Consider the following 21248-nt stretch of genomic DNA (forward strand, 5'->3'; position numbering starts at 1 on the left):
AAGAGAAAAATGGTAAGATGAAGACTCAGCCCTCAGGGAACTGAGTTAGAAAAAGCTTGTGAACAATTTTCTTATATATACCAAATGTTTGGTGGCTCCATGCTGTTGGATGACCAAATTCTTGTCATCTTTTCTCCCTCTGCTTGTTTTTCTTTCTACCCATTTTCTCTGGACTGAATGTTTGTATCCCTGTAAAATGCAAATGTTGCAGCCCTAACCCTCTCTGTGTTTGGAGGTGAGGCTTCTGGGTAGTAATTTGGATTAGATTAGGTCATGAGGGTAAGGTCCTCATGGTGGGATTAGTGGTTTTAGAAGAAGAGGAAGAGAGCGGTCTCTCTCCATGCACATGCACTGAGAAAAGGCCACATGAGGACAGAGTGAGAAGTCCACCATCTGCAAACCAGGAAGAGAGCTCTCACCAGGAAGTGAATCAGCTAGCACCTTGATCTTGGACTTCCCAGCCTCCAGAACTGTGAGAAATTTCTGTTGTTTAAGCCACCCAGTCTATGGTATTTTGTTTAAGCCATCTAGTCCCTGGTATTTCGGTCTGAGCAGACTAAGACACCATTATACCAGGGGTGTCAAAAAAACTGTATACACATAACTTGTATTCATCTTTTGTTATCAATATATGCATATATAGTAATTTTTAATTTTAATACAGTTTTTTCTTTTCTTAAAATGTATATACATTTTTTTTTGGCACCTCTGTATATAGAAACAGGATAGGCACCCTAGGCTATTGAGGGGCCCTTCCTTAAACCAAATCCCCCAATTCCCTTTCTACCTTTAAATAACTAAAGGACCGACCGTTCTTTATTCCAGTGCATCTGGGGTAGGAGATGGGGCCAGGTGATGTTCTTATTGGTGCACTTAGATGTGAGAGTTCCAGGGTAAGGGCTCTCTATTGGAGTTGTTTGAGGATGACGGGATGCTTTTGGCAAAAATAAATGCTTCTCAGTGGGAAGATTATAGTCACCTTGTTGGAGGAAAACGTAACGCCTTTCCCCAAACATCCTGAGCCTACGTGAGAGCTGGAGGGCCTGGTTTTCAAAGCAGGAAGCGCACTGAGAAGGGCTGTGGAGCGCACTCATAGATGGCTCAGAGCTTGATTCTAGTGTCGGCTACAGTGCAGCTGGCTGTCCGGAATTGTCGGCTCCTGTGTGGACTGGGGCCTGTCGTCGGGGCCTGCCCGAGGCTGCGAATGTGGAAGTATTTTGTAAACTGTAACATCACAGTGTGGATGTGAGTGATTGTTAAACGGTCCAAGTCAAAGACCTACGCTTCTTTGAGGCAGGTTTTTCTCTTGGATGCTGATGTGGGTTTTTCATGTTTCTTCTTTTATTGTTCAGTACGTATTTTTAGTTTCTTTAGATAGGTCATGTGTTCTCCCTACAACTGTCTGCTCACTTCATACGAGGAGAAAAGTCATACTAGAAGCTGTCACTGCTGTAGGAAACAAAAAGAAGCCTGATGCTTGGGAGACACGTATGGTCCTAGATTTTAAAAAAAGCAAAAAGCAAAAACCAAACCCTTAACTTCCAGGGAGGGACTTCCTTTCATTGTCTCCTTTTTGTGTTTCTTCCCTTTCCTTTTCAGTTTTTTCTCTTTTCTTTGTAGTGATTTTTTTTTTTTTTTCATGTCCAGGGTTTTTGGAAAAAAATTACTTTTAGGACCTATGTCATTTCACAACTTGGCACCTGTTTTGATAGGACTGTCTGCTTCCTGCTGTCTGGGGACAAACAGAGAGTGTGGGGTAAATTTGTTTAGGCTTCACACAATGATTTCCACTGCTATGACTCAGAGAGGGCTCCCACTGGAGACATCTACCCAGGAAAACAAATTACTCTTTGGTTTTTAATACAAAACCTTTCTAAATTGAACCCCTAGGAGAAAACGAAGACATTTAAGTACTCTCTCTTTTTGCAATGTTTTCCTATGTGGTCATCAGTTAACCACCCAAATTGAAGTGTATATGTTAATGTTCAACATTAGGCTAGTGTCCACAGGTTAGTTTTGGACATTACAGTTCAGAGGAGGTTAATGTTCAGTATTACAAGCATTTGGAAGAAAACTTGGTACGTAGCATGAGTACTGGAGTTAATTACTTTATTATTATTATTGCAAACTAAAGAATTGATCCCATGTTGCATATTGTGGGACAGTAAGACAAAGATGAGGGACCTGATGTCAGTAGTGGATATAATGCAGGAAAGTAAACTAGAACTGTTGTTGTTTTGTTACTGGTACAGGAGAAGTGATGATAGGGATGGAATGGATCCCAGAGCTGAGGTTTGGGTCTAAACACTTGGAACTGGAGAGTGGAAAGTGGCTCATTTAATGAAAGTCAGGGGTGAGTTAGATGGTCTCTGAAAGCCTTTTTACCTTTAGAATGTCATTCTCTGTAGCTTCCCTTCTACCTGGAGCAGCACAGGGGTGGCGGTAAACATTAATAGATGAAGGGGTTCTGTAGAGGGGAGGGGCATGAGTTAGATTTTTTTCTGGGTTGGATTCTTTTTATCAGTGTTTTTTTCTGTTTTTCCCAGCATGAAAAAGGTATTTCCGTATGCTTCTGCAAGTGCTCTTAATTAAACACAGACCATGCCTCTTCAGCTGCTCTTGTATACCCTTAGAAGTTCAGCTGCAATGCAGGACAATAGGCAACTGCCAGAGGGAGGGAAAAAAGTACGATTATATAAAATTAGGTAAGGTCTGGCTCAGAATTCTTTGCGCGTAAACACCAGGTTAAGCGATTTCATTTGCACCGTCCCCTCCCCACCCACCCACTGCAAACACATTTCTGGGAGAGGAAACAACTACAGCAGAGATTTGGTGCTTGGGTGGGATCTAAGTTTTCCATGGCTGCCTTTATTTTTATGTTTTAATTTCTGTGATAATTAACATTCCTTAAAAGAGTCGTTTTTACTTCATTCTTTTGTTAGCCCACCATGGTTAGGTTCCCATGCCTTCCACTCCAATGACAAAAGTTCTCTTCAAGGTCACCTTTGCTCTCCATCCTGCCAGTGGTAGCTCCCTAGTCTTCATCTGCTTATGAGCAGGGTTTGACTTCTTTGACCACTCCTTCCTTTTTGAAGCACCAGCTTCTCTTGGCTTCTAGACAAACACCACGGTGTCCTGGTTTCCTCCCATCCCAGTGGCTGCTCTCAGTTGTCTCTGCCTGCTCCTTCTCTTCTTGACTTTTCAGTGTTGGCGTGCTAGGGCATAACCCTCCTGTGATCTTGTTTGATGCAGATAATGGTTCAGTGGGTCTGGGGTGGGGCCTGAGGTTGTACATTTCGAACAGGCTTCCAGGTGACGTTGTTACTGCTGGTTCACAGAGCACAGCGAGGTGCTGGAGCTGTCCTCAGCTTCTCTATCTGCATTACTTCCTAGCTGAGTTCCTCCAACCCCTGGCTTTAAATAACATCTTGACTTCTATTGGTGACTTCCCAGCCCACCTGGGATAAGACCCAGAGTCCTTCCAGAGGCCCACAGACCCCTTGATTTGGTTCTTATCCACTGCTCTGCCCTCCTCTGTATTCCCCTCCTCATCTCTCACTCTGTTCTAGCCAAGTAGGCTTTTCTTGCTGATTCTCTGACTTGCCTAGCACATTCCTTTCTCAGGAGCCCTAAACTTGCTGTTCTACCTATCTGGCACCTGCACAGCTTGCAAAGATCTCATCTCTTTCAAGTCAAATGTTTCCTTCTCAGAGAGGCCTTCCTTGATCACTATATCTAAAACACACTTTCACCACCACCACCCTGCTCTTTCCTTACCCTGCTTCATTTTCTTTATAGCATCTTCACTAGGTGAATTACTTGTTTATTATTTCTCTCTCCCCTCTAGAGTGAAAGTTCTCTGGGGGCAGGACTATCTCTCCATGTAACTGCTATAGGAGAGGGCCTAGACTGGTAGTAGGCTCTCAGAATGAGCTCGTTAGTGATTAAATAAAGCATTAATATCAGCATATCCTGAATGAGCTGGATGACCAATGGTCACTACCCCTCAATTCCAATGGTGTGTTTATAATTGTTTGGGTTTTAGGTTATATTATAGTCTTTAATTTTCTTGAACTAGAAAAGAACTAAATTGGGTTGGACACAAAAGTGAGGCCATCACATTATATGGTGACCCAACATTTTAATAGGAGACTGCACAAATGAAGGTGTCGTATTTGTTTGAATAAAAAAAAAAGATTGCAAAATTGCACAAGGTAACGTGTACGTGAAGAAATGATGAGGACCTGCGCTGTAGTGGTTGGTATCTTCCTCCTCACATCACGTGTGGTGATTTAGTTTCAGCAAAATTAACATTATCCTGCATATTAAATTCATGTTGTGAATTGGAATTGTATTGGTTTTGTGATTGTCTTGGTATTTAATGTGCAGATTTGGTTTGGTTTAATGGTTTCATAAAAACTATAATTGTTTTATATTTGTACATTAAGTGAACACTAAATGCCTTTGAGAATTTTTTTCTTTAAAGGCATCCGTACGTTATGCAAGCTTGTAAAAGACTGAAATAGGAATTAATCAGTTTCGAAGATGCAGCTGAGGACGGACATCTAGGAACAGGTCTTAACTTCTTAAATGTACAACCTCAGGCCCCTCGTGGAAAGCTCTTTTTAACAAAATAAGGATGATATAGGTTCTGACTGGGCTATTAAATTTTAGCATGCTTTCAAGAGACTGAAATATAAAGATCTCCCTATTCATATGCATACAAAAGACTATACTGACAAACCCCAAAAGGCTAAAATATATAATACTTTTATTCATTTACATAACTGAAACTTCTGTTTTTGATTACTGATTCAACTTCTGATGATTGAAAAACATCATGAATTGTGAAACTTCCTTACTGGAGACATCTGTATAAAATAAAGATATTTAAATAGAAAATAAAGATAATGGAGTTGATGGCCTTTACCCAGATGCTAGGGCCTGGGTGAGAGGAAGGTATGCAGACAGAAGCTCCCAGTCTAACTTTTGCCAAGGAAGGGGTTTTGCACTTGGGATACAGGGCCCAGGAGGGAGACAAGTTCTTGTTTTGAAAGGAGATGTGAATAGTTATCCCACATATACAGTTCATGTGAATATATGTGTTTGTTTATATCCTATTTACTTCTATCTTAGTCTCTTTGGGCTGCTCTTCTAACAAAATACCACAGACGAGGTGGCTTGTAAACAACGTGAATTTATTTTTCACAGTTCTGGAGGCTGGAAGTCCAAGATCAAGGCACCAGTGAGTGGCGTTCTGGTGAGGCCTCCTTCTGGTTCATAGCCCTCACGTGATGGAAGGGACGAGGGAGCTCTCCGGTGTCTCTTATATGGGCACCATTCCTATTCATGAGAGCGCCATCCTCATGGCTTCAACATCTCTCAAAAGCCCATCTCCTACCATCATCTTTGGGGGTTAGCATTTTAACATGAATTTTAGGGGCAACTCAAACATTCAGACCATAGCAAATTGCAACTATAATTTGAGGCTCTCCTTCTAATGAGCCCAGCTATGTGGAACTGTGAAACCAGGGAGACTGGGATAGAAGACAAAGAGCAGATGTGAAGATGAGGATGGGATGGCAATGCTTTAGGAAAGGAGAGAGGGACCTAAGGACCTCAGAAATGCTTGGATTATTGAAAAGAACAGCCTATCCTTCAATTACCTGAGTACCTGGCAAGAGCAAGATGCAACATGTTTGGCATGCCTTGGGGGTCTGGGATAGTCCCCTTCCCCTGCTGCCTACCCAGAAGAATTCTGGGGAGGAAGATTGAACTGGGCAGTGAAGTCCCTGATGTCATCCAACTTTGGGGGTAATAACTGTCTTGAACAACAGATAACCTGAATTTACACAGGTGGGAATCGGCTAGGCTTCTATTTTAGGTTTATTTTAATTTTATTTTTTAATATTTTGGGCAACTTCACAGCGTTGTCTTTTTCTTATTTTTAACAGTTAAACACTTTATGATTTTAGTAGGTTTCTATGGACAGTTCCAGGGGCCTTTTTTATAGCATAGTCTTTCTGGGTCCCATGCCAAGAGCTGATGGATACATTTATGAGACTTGGTTGTTTGTGACTTGATGCCCGCAGGGAGATGGGAAGGCACCGGCCATGGACCCTGCCAGGTGGCTCTAGGTTTTGCAGTCATTTAGCCAAGGTTGCTCATGATGCCCCACTCCCTCAGTCTTCCCTGCTCAGAACAAAGACGTACAGGTTTCTCTGGTTTCACCTTGTACTCAGTGGCCAACAAGAGATGCTTAGCAGAAGGCGTAACATATTCCAGAGGAGAATGTTTAACTTTGGTGTTCACTCTGCAGAAATCCTCTTTGAGGAGGTGCTGAGAATCTACAGCTGGCATTGCTGGAATTCCACAGTGTCCCTTTACTCCCCTGAGGAGATGCTTGATAACCTCAGGCCTATTTTCTACCTTTGGAACACACACATCTTGTGAACATGGCTGCTGGAGGTGGGAAGAAAAGCCACAGTGATGCTGATGATCACGTTTTAGTGTTTTAAACAGTGATACATCTTCCAGCGGGAGTTGGTGGGCACGTTCCTGAGGGATGGGCATAGGTTTGTTAGAAAACACTTGACTTTTTTTTAATTGTTCAAATTTTAAAAGGGGATTCTGAGAGCTGTGTGCATCGTACATTGTTTGTTCGTTCGTTCATTCATTCATTCATTCATTCATTCATGCATTCATTCATCCATTGCCTGCTATGTGCAGGACACTTCTGGGTGCCAGAACATGGCAAGGAGGAAGGCTTCCCTTAGGAGTGACACTTCCGCTGAGATCTGACAGATAAGATGCTGCCTTGCTGGCATTGCCAGTGCAATGGGACACAGTGACACATTTTGGTCCACAGCCGTCCCAATAACCATGTCAGGATAACTGTACCAGATATGGTCGGAGGCAGAACAATGAAAAAGTGGTCCCTGCTCAGGAAAGAGCTCAGCTCTCAGGGACAGAGGTCTGGGTCTAAAGCTGAGTTGACTATCAGTTAATGAGTGACAAAGAAATCTGAGGAGACTCCACTGAGTTTTAGGAGGCAATTTATTTCTTGGCCATTTTGGCTTCTGATTAGGTAGGTTTAGGTGAGTATCATAATATATGTCAGGGATGGAAAGCAGGTTTTATTTTGTGTCTACACTTATTGATTGGCAATGAATCATATAAGAAACGATCGCACAAATGTCATGATTCTGTTATCTCTGGTTAAGAGCTTTTCTGTGTACCTGGCAACACAAAGACAACAACTATTTATTAAATTTCCACTATGGACATAGCACTGTACTTTAGAATCTCATCCCTCTGGTTCCCTAACTAGCTAATAAACGATTTCAGGCTGTTGGTGGTTAATGCTGTTTGGTTAAACAGTGGAGTTGTTCGCCTCTGCCTCAGAAGCATTCTAAAACATTTTATGATCAAAGTCAGCTTTCTTGTGGTCATAAATGCCACATTGAACTTTTTTCAGTTATTTCCTGTCGTTTCGTTTAGCAGACAATATAAGATTTAATTTTCCCAAGCACCTTTTGAAGTCATCATTAATAATCTGACTTTCGAGATAGGAAAACACTCTGCAAAGTTAAAGAACTCGCGTAGAGCCGGATTTGACCTGAGCCAAATGTCAGACCTGTTTCTCACCCTGGGACCTGGCTGTTGTGTACCATTACTTGCTTTCAGAATTGCACACTTCTGTATCTTAGCTCTGCACTGGTAGGAGAACTTTTAGAAATCATTTCAGGGTCAAGAGGCGAACAAGGACCAATAACATTTCTTAAACATTTCGTGGACATGAATTCTGTGTATTTTTCAGAGACCATGTAGAATATAAAATATCAATCACTTAATTTTAAAATTAAAGCTGGGAATATAAGAACACCATAAATTAAGTGGTAATACATATTCTAACCAGGTAAGGAAAGAGGAGTGGGATCAAAGCCAACAAAAGTGGAACAAGGAGTGATGTGATGAGACCATCAAAGGAACAGAAGGGAGTGCCCTTGCAGAGGTGAGGTGGAGGGTCCCAGGGAAGCCAGCCTTGCGCCCACGCTCCAGTGAGTGGTCAGATTAGTTTGTCCCAGTAACCCCCGATCTTCACACCCTGGTTGATTCTTCAAGGTCTCCAAACCTGGTATAGAAGGAAGTTTCCTACAGGCCTTTCTTTTCTCTTTGCCACCCTCCTTTTTATATGAGGTGGGTTTGGGGGAAAGCTGCAGCACTCAGTATTGAAAATGTATTTATTTTTCTTCCAAAATAGAAAAGTTTTGGTTGTCATGCTCATTTAAAGAGAGTCAAACCATACTGGACTCTGTAAAGTAGACAGCAAGTCTGCTGTCATGTGCCAACCTAAAAATTTATTTTTGAAATTGTTTTCCCAGGGATTTCTGAAGGCTGACTGTGTGTGAAGACATTTCCTTTGACATCTTAAAATTTTGAGCAGTTTCCATTGTTTGCACTACAAAATGAATAGATAGGTAGGTAGGTAGACAGAAAGAAAGAAAAAGAAAGAAAGAAAAAGGCAGGAAGGAAGGAAGAAAGAAAGAAAATAAAACTTAGTTTAGGTAAGGCTGCCTCTTTCTGTCATGTTTGGGAATACATTGAAAAACCAGTATGCATTTTGCTAACCTTGAGTTTTCCACACTCTGATTTTTCACTTTTATCTCTAGTTTGAGGTTCTAATGTGGATATTTCCACACAAAATTCTTCTCGCCTGTCTACAGGTAAATCCTTTAGGAGAATGTTTTGTCCACTCTTTAGACGTGTTTCCTTGTGTGTATCATCTGTCCAGCAGTGGCTTCCTTCTGAACGAGACAGTCACTGAATCTCACCCAGAGGAAGTGACTTTTGGTTTGTAGCTCCCTTCTCGTTTCCTGGCAGTAAGCTCAAGACTGCAATGAGGCGCATTACCCCTCACTTCTGCTTTAGGTTCTCTTTTAAATAACTTGTATGATAAAATACAACTGTTCATCCTAAGCCAACATGCATGGAATCCTTCCACCTTGCCAGCTACCATGCAGGTGCTTGGGCTAGCCTGGCGTGGCTGGTGGCACTGTTGTCCTCAGGAGGGAGGGCAAGCCATAGCCAATTGCTTGGCTGCATTTCCACAGTAGCCATGAGGGCCTCTGGAATGGCTGGTGAATATGCTTCCAGGTTTTGGAGGTGCCACTGGGAATCAGTGTAGATGTGTAGCTGATTGTGGCTAATCTTCATAATCAGCTGATAACATGTGATGGCCCAGAGAGGAAATGTTTCTATCTGGCATATGTTCATAGTTCTTCCAAGTGTTAAGCACTTTGTTCTTACAAACACACTCATTGATCTCACAAACTAAAGCAATTATCATCATTTAGTGGTCTTTTCCAAAAGCATTATTTCCACTTCAGAACACTGCTTTGATTTGCCAAGTGCCACAGTGTTACATTCTGGCAATTGGTCAGCGTGTACTGCCAAATTCTGTAAGCCCTTGGTTGGGCTTAGTCCCTGGCTGAGCACGTGTGTCTATGGAGTGCATTAGGATAGTGACGTGACCGTGTCTGAAAATGGAGAACAGGTGTCCTCAAATTCATTCATTAACTCAGTGTTTACAGTGTGATTGAGATGGAAATCCATATTGGCTTCGGACACCAGTGCCCAGCTGAAAAATGTCATGCCATGGAAATGTTGGATTGAGGGTTGTTGTCAAGGAAATGTAAATTGTGGACGTTTCATGAAATTCAAATATGCGGATTAATTTGCCAACAGGAGGCTAAGATTGTAGTAAACCAAAGTGGTCTTATTCAAAGATTGAAATGTAATTAGTGTTAACTGTAGTAGCAGCAACTAATGAAAATGACTATAAAACCCTAGAAAAGAATTTTATTAATAAGTAGTAGAAGCAATATTTTCATAGAAAAGTCAGAGCCAGCATAATAATAAGTGATTATTGGTGAGTAAAATGACCTCATTTAGTAAACATCATTAAAAAAAAATCACAGTGAATAAATTTGTTTGTACAGAAGCTTTTCTGTTAAAAAAATATTTTTAAATAAACTTTAATGAATACAAACACTTGCAGAGATCCAGAGCATAACATGCCAACGTGGCTCAGAAACAAGGGATCAGGACATCTGAGCCCTCCGGTCTCGGCCTTCGTGCATTGTTTCATCACTCGAAAGCACGTTAGCTGTTCTGGTTCTAGTATTGAAGCATTTCACAGATGTTATTAGCCTCATCAAGCTAGATGCTAGGGCTCTCCTTTTCAAAATCCCACTCAGAAGCTAGAAAAGGACTAAAAAACAAACCTACAAAGACAAAGACGGGCAGTGGAGACTTAGCAGAGGAGAGCACCGAAGCAAATGGAGGACCGATAATTGAATTCATGGAGTGATAGATGCCTCAATCTAAAGTGCTGGCAGTGTAGAAATGGGGTGATTTGCCCGCAGAACTGCTGAGAGGCTCAGAAATGGAAGGTACCTGTTACTGTAAGATGGCAGAGTGAGGGGCCAACATCCAGGGAATCGTTTCAGAGCCATGAGAACTGGAGCAGTTAGACCTCCAGGTCTCCTCTTTATCCTGGTTATCTGGGCCCCCACCGGCCCCTGCCCTCTCCCCACACCAATAGCAGGTGGAGGCCTGTTCTCTGGAGAAACTGAACTGGAATGATGTGGGAAGAGGGTGTGGGTGACTGAAAACAGGGATAGAAAGAGAGTTGGGACCTCAATGCTTGTCCCCTGCCCTGTCCCATAACGTGAGCGGCCATGGTGCTCTAGCCCCAACAAGGAACTGGAGGTTTCTTTTCTTGAGAAATCAAACAGCTCTAGAAAAATATGCCCCAGATACTGAAATGTATGGGCACCTCAGTGGAACGCTTGGCACCTTTTCTTCACATTACTTGAAGCTTGCTAGCAGATAACTCCTCTCCACATGGATCATGCCTCCAACATGCTTTTAGTACGTTGCTCTTCAATAGGATCAGGCAGTGAAGAATCCGAGTCATATTAGAAAAGCCTCAACACAAAAGACGTGGACCACAACAAACCAGAAAAGGGAAACCTTGCAGGAAATGGAGATGTTTTAGGCAGCAGAGAAAATGTATCTTTTTTTTTTAAGTTATAGTCATCTCAGAGAGAGAAGCTATTTCATGTCTAAAATGAGAATAGCACTTATGAAAGAGAAGCAATTAGAGAACAAGGAAGAGATAATGGAAATAAATTAAATACTTGAGTTAAAAAAAAGTTGAAGATGTATTTCCTCAAAGTAGAACAAAAAAGGTGGAGTTGAAAAGCAGATGAGAAAAGAAATGCGAAAAGTTGAAATTTGTCTAAAAGAGTCAACATTACTAACATATTAGATACAAAAATTTAAAAAATGGTCCTCTGAACATGATCATAGAAATAACACGAGAATTTTTCATAGAACTAAAGACATGAATTTTCAGATTGAGGGAATATATTAAGTGCCTGTGTTTTATAAAAGTGACCAATTTTATAAAACCCTTACTTGGGTATGTCATTGTGAAATTTCAGAATACCAGTGACAAAGAAAAGGGCCCAAAAACTTTCAGAAAAAAAATTATCAGGGCACACACAGAGGAAAGGATATAATAATAGCACCATAATTCTTAATAGCATTCCTGGAAGCTAGCAGATAATGCAGTAAATACTTTAAAAAATCTGAGAGAAAATGATTTCTAACTTAGTTTTTAAATCCAGTTAGACTATCAATAAAAAGTAAGCATAGGATAAAGACATTTTTCAGAATACAGGGACTCAAAAAATTTATTCCCAGGACCTTTTTTTAAAAAAGCTATTGGAAATGTGCTCCATTATACCAATAGGGTAAACTAAGAAAGAGGAAGACGGGAAACTTGGGAAGAGAGCATCCAGACCCTAACCAGGGCAGGAAGATGGAAGGCTGCAGGAGGGAGGTCACAGGAGAAAAAAATCACCAAGTTATTTGGTATTTTGATCATCTGGAAATTAATACTGGTAAGCATCTAATAGTTGAGATCTAGCTGATGAAAGGATTCAAGGATAGGTATGTAGAAAACAAGACAAGTGAAAATAGCAATCAATTATTAACTCTAGAAAAGTTAAAGGTTTATAAGAAAGGAAAGATGACCAGAGTCTACAATTTGTCTCTTTGGTGAATAATATTTATATAGTCATAATAATATAAACAGTTGGCTCTTGATTTTATCATTGGGAAGCTAGCAGAATGAGAAGTTCCTTATATGCTGTATCATCTATCATATATAAAACTGGTAGGTTAAATTGCAGCTAGGCATATTACTTAGCAACATGGAGGTAAGTACTGTGTTTCGCTGAAAATAAGACCTAGCTGGACAATTGGCTCTAATGCGTCTTTTGCAGCAAAAATTAATATAAGACCCGGTCTTATTTTACTATAATATAAGACCAGGTCTTAATATAATATAATATGATGATATGATATGATATGATATGATATGATATGATATGATATGATATGATACCGGATCTTATATTAATTTTTGCTCCAAAAGACGCATTAGAGCTGATTGTCTGGCTAGGTCTTATTTTCGGGGAAATGGTACTAGAAGAACCAGCTACAATTTGCAGTTGGTTTCTTCTGGGGAATGTGATCAGGATAGGGGAAGGGAAGCTGGAGAATACAGGTTTTCATTATATTTCATTTTACTTTGATTAACAAAAAAATTATTATTTAAAAATGTTAATGTAACTGAAGAAAATGAAAGTAGACCTAAACAAATAATTGGAATCGGTGAGATAATGATGAATTTTGCAGATGAATATACCTCTCCAAGTTGTTCCTATTTGTAAAATGGGAGGTGATGACATCTAACATGTTTTACATTTAAAAGGATAATCATGAAGAAAAACTGACAGCATCATTCTTGTAATAGTAGACAAATGTATCCCGGAAGACCCAAGACAAATCAGGAAGACAAAATAAGTAAGGATGTGCTATAGCTGAACTAAATAATTGGTAAAGTTATATTAATGGATATACGAGGGGTGCCAAAAAAATGTATGCAGGTAGACACTTTGGTTAGCGTTGCTCAAGCAGTAGTTTGCCGTATCAGAAGTGTCTGGATGCTAAAGGTAACCTCTTTGAGTATCTCTTGTAATTGCAGAAGTCAAACGTGACTTGTATTCATCTTTTGTTATCAGTTTATATTGAGTATTACAATTTTAATACAGTTTTCCTTTCTTAAAATGTGTATACATTTTTTTGGCACCCTCTCTATTTTGAAAGCCATGCCTTAGAAAAGAGACTACACTTAGCAACCATTAAACACTGACAAAAATTATCCATGTTTGCCCACAAAGGAAACTTCAATACATTTAAAAAGGAAGAAATAATAGACTTCATTTTCTGACTACAATGCAAGTAGAAATTAACAATATAGAAATAAAGCCCCACCAAGCCAAAACAACACAGCAACAAACATGCTGGATATGAGAAAACTTTCTCAAAAACAACTCTTCAGTCAAAGAAGAAATCAAAACCACAAATTGAAACCATCTAGAAAATAATAATAGAAACATTACTGTGTTGGAAACGATTGGCTGTCTTCCCAATGTCCATCATTGTCTTGCTCTTTTTACTAACAGAACACTGATTTTGTTGAGAGTGTCACTGACCCTATCACCCATCCCCACTTTTGAGAGGGTGGAGATAGTGGTGGGGTGGTGGGATGTGTGTGTGTCACATGAGTAAGTTCTTACCGATAAGATGCAAGGGATTATTGGTGGGTGGAACTTCTAGGAAAGCTCCTTAAAAAGAAGGTTGACTCAGTTGGCCTAATAAGCCTTTGGCATATGTGATGCTGGATCAGCCATCTTATAATCATAAGGTATCTAATGCATACTAAATGTAGACAAGTGGAAAGATGAAGGAGGTATTCCTCAAAAATATCCTGGGATCCATTCCAGCCCTGAACTTCCTGTCTCTGGGGAAAAAGAAAAATCCCAACTCTTCTTAAGTTGTTGTTTTGGGTCTGTTTTGTTAATAGGAACCAACAGAATTCCAACGAACACAGTCACATATCACAATTTATGGAATAAAATTAAAGAATGAAAATAAACAAATGAAGCATGCAAGTCAAGAAAATAATAAAATAAAGGAAAACAGAAGGAAATAATGCTCAAACTAGAACTCAATAAGTTAGAAAATTTTAAAAAATAAGAGTTAGTTCTTTAGGGGAGCAATAATTAAAATATAGGCATATATTTTACCTGCGTAATCAAGAAATAGCACAAATAAATAAAACTAGACAATGAGAAATAGATGTAGAGGAGATGAAATGATTTATTCTTTGTAAAACTCTGTGCAAATACATTTGAAAATGGGATCAAATAGATGCTTTTCTTGGAAAATATGCTACCGGATTGACTCCAGAATAGGAACACACTCAAAAAGGCCCCTAACAGTGATAGAAATGAGACCGCTATCATCTATGACCACTTGTTACCAGTCTTCCTGCGGTTGGAGTTTTTCAAGCGTTACTTGATCTTTTTTGGTAAGGAAAAATGATTGGAAATTATTTTTAATCACTTATTCTCACAGTCACTCTCACAAACAACTCATTCCTTAAAGTACAAATATTGTCAACAGTATATCCAAATAAATAGTGATAAAAGATTTCAGAGCAGGATTGTACATAAAAAAGGTTTGAAAGGGTTGTTTGGGCAGGTAAATTAACAGGATAGGAAGAAAGAAAAATGGTGAGCCATCAGAACACCATAGCTCTTAATTTCATGGAAAAGTACCTTGTTCTCAAATGCTGGTAACTGGAACATCCCTGTTGGTTAAAAATAAATAGCATCAAGTGTGAGGAAACCAATTAAGGGAAAAACGAAGCAACCAGAACAACCTGTCAGCGAGAAACCGAATCATGAAGTTATGCCAAAGGCATCTGGTCATTACACCAGTTGTCCACCCTAAGGCCAGGGTTCAGGCCCAGTGTTGACAAAGACCGTGGTCATGTGGGCCCAGGGGCATCCAGAAAGGCCTGTCTGGATGGGCATTTGGTTCGGAAGTTTTCTTGCTGGTAAAAGTGTTTTGTTTTCTTTGAACTTTGAAGTTTCCTCACATAATCTTCATCTAAACGATGTAATTCTAACTTAATGTCCTCTTCTTACCCTGTGTTTCCCTGGCAGCTGGAGCAGTGAGCCATGGAGCTGTATTTCGGGGAATATCAACACGTGCAGCAGGAATACGGCGTCCATCTGAGACTCGGAAGTGATGAAACCAAAAAATCAAGGAACTCCCAGCACTCTAAAGCAGGCTCCTATGGTGTCAGTATTCGGGTACAAGGAATTGATGGCCACCCCTACATAGTCCTGAATAACTCAGAGCGCTGTCTGCCAGGCACATCTTTTTCTGAAAATGGGCCATCATTTCCAGCTCCAATGATGAATAACCTGCCTGTGCATCCCAACAACGGGGCTGTGCTAGAGGAGAACAGTTCAGAAGAACTGCAGCTTCCAGAAAACCCATATGCCCCACCCAGCTCAGTCAGAAACCTGAAGCAGCACCCCTCTCTCTTTGAGGGCAAGAATGGAGTTCTAGAGTGCAAAGAGGGGCCAATGAAGCCATCCCACCTGCTGAACTCTCAGAGGCATCCAGAGCTTTTGAAGCCCTATGACCCTGAAAAGAATGAGTTGAACTTACAAAATCACCAGCCTCCTGAGAATAATTGGCTAAAAACCGTAACAGAAGAAAGTACCAACAACAAGAAGGTTTGGACTTGCTTTCCCAAGTCTAGTAGTTCTCAGACTAGCAGCTCTCCTGTGGGAGACCTGGCCAAATGCAATGTGACCGCCATTCGCTTATGCAGCTCAGTGGTCATAGATGACCCCAAGAAACAGACCTCCGTGTGTGTGAATGTTCAGAGCTGTGCCAAGGAGGGGCTGGCAGAGGAGGCCCTTTCTCCTAGTGGGAGGCTCCTAGCAGCACACAGCCCGCACACCCACCCTGAAACCAAGAAAACCAGGCCGGACGTGCTTCCCTTCCGGCGACAAGATTCAGCTGGTGCTGTGCTGGACGGAGCTCGGTCTCGGAGGTCGTCCTCCTCGTCCACGACGCCCACTTCAGCCAATTCCTTGTACAGATTTCTACTTGATGATCAAGAATGTGCCATCCATGCAGACAATGTGAATCGTCATGAAAACAGAAGGTATATCCCCTTTTTGCCAGGTACTGGGCGGGATATCGATACGGGATCCCTTCCTGGCGTGGATCAGTTAATTGAAAAATTTGACCAAAAGCCTGGGCTGCAAAGGAGAGGAAGATCTGGGAAGCGAAACAGAATCAATCCAGAAGACAGGAAGAGGTCCAGAAGCGTGGATAGTGCCTTTCCTTTTGGTCTCCAAGGGAACTCGGAGTACCTAAACGAATTTAGCAGGAACTTGGGCAAGTCCACCGAGCACCTCCTGCGCCCGTCGCAGGTGTGTCCGCAGAGGCCACTGGCCCAGGAGCACGGTGGGAAACAGAGTGCTGGCCGTGCCTCCGCCAGGCTGCCAGGAGCCCACCCCAGGCCTCCCCAGCAGAGCAAAGATGGGAAAGGGCCAGAAAGTAAAGGTGGTCAGGAAAGTATGAACACGCGTGCATCCTCCCTCCCAGCACAGAATAAAAAGGAGGAGGAAATAAAAACAGCCACTGCTACGCTGATGTTACAGAATCGGGGGCTGGCAACTTCTCCTGACTCTGGTGCCAAGAAGATTTCTGTGAAGACATTTACTTCCACCTCAAATACTCAGGTAATACTTATGTGAGTTCCCCCCCTCTAAATGTTCTAAATCCTGCAGCCTCATGCTGCAGAAGTCTATAGAAATACATATCCTCCATCTGGAATGGGTAATTGCACATTCAATTTTTTTCAGTTTTTCCCTACAGATAGGTCCTACTGCCAATTGTACGGTTTTCTAAGTTAATTCAAGTACAGCTAGATTCCCACTGGGGTCTTTTCTGTAAAGTAACGTGTTAAACACTACAGAGAGGTTCGGCTTTTCTGTTTCTATAGATGTGAAATCCGAAAGTATGTGGAATTTGCTTCCACACAGGTTCCAGGCTTAGGTTTGTGTAGATTTATTAATTTTCCTCATGAACTTGAGTGACTGGGTTAATTTCTGGCCTGAGCAATTAGGTTAATTTTCATTTAGATTAATCCTAAAGTGATAGAATTTACTTAACTGGTACATTTAGTATTTTGGTAGTCACAATAAAAAAATTAATGATAATGATAATAAGGTTAGTAAGGGTCAGGCACGCTTTGTTATATGTTATATAGGATGGCACTAACCCTGTGAAGGTAGGTCATATTAACCTCAATTTACAGGTGACAACATTGAGGTAAGGAAAAGTTAAGTATCTTGCCCAAGGTTACAGAGCTACGCCTTAAGTGGTAGAGCCAGAGGTGAGGAGAATCCTTACCTGAGGAATCCTATTTTTGGAAAATAGGAGTGTGTTTGGAAGCTTCTGCTTCAGGGTTTTGCCTTCTTCCTGGAAACACCATCCTGTGATCTAATAACAGACATTGTGTTCCAGGCCACACCGGATCTGTTAAAAGGCCAGCAAGAGCTCACTCAACAAACCAATGAGGAGACAGCCAAGCAGATACTTTACAATTACCTCAAAGAAGGGTTAGTGATTTTCCTTAAAGGAGTAAACGTATTGTCATTTCTGGTGGGGCTCTTCATTTCCTTTTCTGAGACCTTGTGTTTTGCCCTCCCTCCCGCCCTATGTGAGCCATTTAGGGTTAAGATTCAATGGCTGCAGTTTTCACAGTAGCATTTAAATTTTGGATGGTGGGGAGTGAAGATCAGGGGCGGGGAATGTAGGGAAGGACATTATACTTTAAAAATTAAAAATGAATGTATTTTTAAGTGACTCTACTGTTTTTAAAAACAAATTCAAAGATAGGAAGAATGTCTGTTACTCCGTTTTGAATTAAGACTGCCATCACTGTGAGTTCTTCCATGCACACAATAGTACTCTATCATCCCTTAGTAGGAAGTTACAAATAAAAATACCTCCTTTCCTCCCCAGAGTTGACATTGGCCAGGAGCCCCTGCTTCCATTATTTTGAAAGCACGTATGAGTCATTTAAAAGCAGCGTTTTCCACATACTTATCTTGGAGGTTGGCTTTGAGTAATCTGGTTTTCAGTCCTTACTTAGATACTAATTGCACTGGAATTCTAGGTCAGGAATTTGAAGTTTCTGTTTCAGTTCTCTCATCAGATATGATTAAAAAGAAAGCTTTACAGCCTGACATGACTGAAAGTCATTTGGCAAATACTGATTGGTATCAAAACACTTCATGTGTTTGTATTGTGCCTTACAATTATTTGTTAGTAACAGAGGGCTGACAAAATAGTCAGGTTCAAAATATAAGATAGGGGTTCTTTTGGGGAAAAAAAAAAGAGTAACCAAAGAGATTCTTCTAGTTAAGATCTAGTTATTATTAGTGTCTCTGTGAAGGATTTTGCCATATTAAGGTTAAAGTAGAAGAACTTCTGATTTTTGAAATTCTCTAAATTCTTTTATTTAATTTTTTTTTTTTGGCTCCTGATTTATTAAGAGAGTGGTGAGACAGACTTTAGCAGGAGGCGCCTAGTTAAGGAAACATAATTTAAAATGTTTTCCTAATTGCCAGGTATGTGTGATAGAAGGTGTGGTAGAGGTTAGTAAGACTTTATCCGATCATGATCATTACCTGTGAAAGTCTAGACAAAGGGCTGCTGTGTTGACAATCTTGGCTTGGGAGATTTATTTTTTTAAACATAGGCTAACCAAGTTAAGATCACTATGGATCATTCTTAGTGTAAGATTTAAAAGTAAAATGTTTCACACACAGGAGAAATTCCTTGTTGGAATGAATATAATTAATTTGACTCAAACAAATTACTAAATTTTCAGTGGATGTTTTCTGCAAGCTTATTTAGAATGTGGTTATATCTCTTTCACATGTTTGTAAATGCGATGTCCTGTCCCAAATTGAGTGGTAATATAGAATAATTTATTTGACGAAAAATACACCATCCATCCTGCTCTTTTCATACTGGTTTTATAGGTGGCCTTAATTAGTTCATGCCTCTTGTAATTTATCTCCTTAAAGGGCTTGTTGTTTGTGTGTCATAGCACATAAAATATTTTGAGACCAATGGTTGTGCCCCTCATTGTTTTTTTCTTTTGCTTCTTGTTCAGAAGCACCGATAATGACGAATCTACTAAAAGGAAAGTTAACCTGGTCTTTGAGAAAATCCAGACTTTAAAGTCTCGAGCAGCAGGGAGCATGCAAGGAAGTAATCAAGTAAGTCAAAGTTTTGTATCTTGCAGAGGACATTTAACATGGAATGTGGCAAATTACCGTTTCTTCAGTCTGTCCATTTGGTTATAACAGCAAGTGGGAAATTTCCTGAGTAGTGAGCTGTACCTAAGACGGAAGATTGTGTTTTAAATATCATTTATGTGTAGCCTGCCTTTTTTTTTTCCAGAGAGGTTTTAAGATATTTTATTTAAAAAATATAAAATATAACAGGATGAAACAAATAGGTGGTGAAATTTAGAAAGGGAAAATAAGAATAGGAAGAATGAAGCAAAGTAATAGTTAGAGAACCTTACCGTTATCATAGGCAAATTCAGAAGGTAAGTGTGAACTGGCTTGGACCCAAGCTCTGGAACTTCAGAGAATAAGAAATAAGCGAATGAGAACAAGAGAATAAGTAGAGATAGGTGAAGCCGAACAGCATGAAAGGAAGGGGAAGGAAGGAGTGGAGTGGTGCCAAATTCTTTTTTAAAAAACTGTCTATTTAATTGATTGCACTGAAATTGAGTTGAGACTTGAGATTTTTTTGTTAAAAAAGGAGTCATCTCATAGTTGATGAACATCTACTATATGCCCGGCATTCCTTGTGCCCTGAAAGCAAGCAGCAAGGGATTGACTAAAAAGGACTTGTTCCTCAGTCCTAAACCACCTTGAACTGGGTCCCATTTCTTGCTTGTGCATCTTCCCTTTCTCCTCCCAAGGGAATTCTGCACAGGCAGGAATGAGAAGATACCCAGAGGCTGGTAACAGGAAGTTTGTTTAGAGTTTCTTTTCAACTGTGGAAACATATATAGAGGATATTTTTAGATATCATCTATCTTTTTTCTACTACTCAGTATTCCCCTAGTACTCAGCTAACCCATGACTGCAACTCTGACATCAAATAGAACTATACATGTGTATAGTATACGTGTGTGTGTATACACACACACACACACACACACACACACACACACACACACAATATGTGTGTATTATATACCGTGTTTCCCCCAAAATAAGACCTAGCCAGACTATCAGCTCTAATGTGTCTTTTGGAGCAAAAATTAATAGAAGACCCAGTCTTATTTTACTATAATAAAAGACCCGGTCTTATCTAGCACAATATAAGACTGGGTCTTATATTAAGTTTTGCTCCAAAAGACACATTAGAGCTGATTGTCCAGCTAGGTCTTGTTTTCAGGGAAACATAGTATATGTATATAGTTCCTAGGGAATCTTTAGATTATACAGTTTGCTTCAGGAGCTCTACATAGTTCTTAATATTAGTTTAGGATTTTTGGCTAAAACTCTTAAATCCAAATTATCAAGGTGACTCTTGCTTTTCTTTTCTTTTTTTAAATTTTTATTGGGGAATTTTGGGGAACAGTGTGTTTTTCCAGGACCCATCAGCTCCAGGTCAAGTCATTGTTTTTTTTTCAATCTAGTTGTGGAGAGTGCAGCTCAGCTCCAAGTCAGGTCGTTGTTTTCAATCTAGTTGTGGAGGGTGCAGCTCACTGGCCCATGTGGGGCTCAAACCGGCAACCTTGGTGTTATGATCACTGCGCTCTAACCAACTGAGCCAATTGCCGCCCCGATTCTTGCTTTTCATTTACCTGCATATTCTTAGGGAGAACATATCCTTTGGTCTTAATGTTAAGACTGTCCTTGTGGGTCACAGTCTAGGGGCAGCCCGTCCAAACTGAGGAAGTCAGCGTAGCCCTTGTGGAGTCAGTAGCACTAATGGTGTCTCAAAAGGGCATAGAATTCTCTGGGAGAAGGGAAAGCAGGGCACTCACTGTAGGTAGAAGGAATGACACAGACAAATATAAAATGTATAGAGACATGTGTTGGCTGTATTTAGGGGAGGGAGGTAATTTTGTGTAGACAGAGCAGACAGCATGTGGGGACAAAGTGCCAGATAGGAAGGACTTCAGAAATCACGTAAGA

General features: G+C 40.5%; 1 protein-coding gene across 5 annotated transcripts in view; it reads left to right on the top strand.

The window, feature by feature from the left end:
- Positions 1 to 21248, top strand: part of CGNL1 (cingulin like 1) — a 140768-nt gene that overhangs the window by 37578 nt on the left and 81942 nt on the right. For all 5 annotated transcript variants that reach the window (XM_019732240.3, XM_019732243.3, XM_019732244.3 and 2 more), the window contains exons 2-4: positions 15150 to 16751; positions 17539 to 17633; positions 19199 to 19304. In XM_019732240.3, the coding sequence (XP_019587799.3) occupies positions 15165 to 16751; positions 17539 to 17633; positions 19199 to 19304 (1788 nt within the window). In that variant the 5' untranslated portion in view covers positions 15150 to 15164. The remainder of the gene's footprint in view (positions 1 to 15149; positions 16752 to 17538; positions 17634 to 19198; positions 19305 to 21248) is intronic.

The sequence above is a fragment of the Rhinolophus sinicus genome, chromosome 3 (genome assembly GCF_057876585.1).
Source record: "Rhinolophus sinicus isolate RSI-liver-muscle chromosome 3, RSI-T2T, whole genome shotgun sequence".
Lineage (NCBI taxonomy): Eukaryota > Metazoa > Chordata > Mammalia > Chiroptera > Rhinolophidae > Rhinolophus > Rhinolophus sinicus.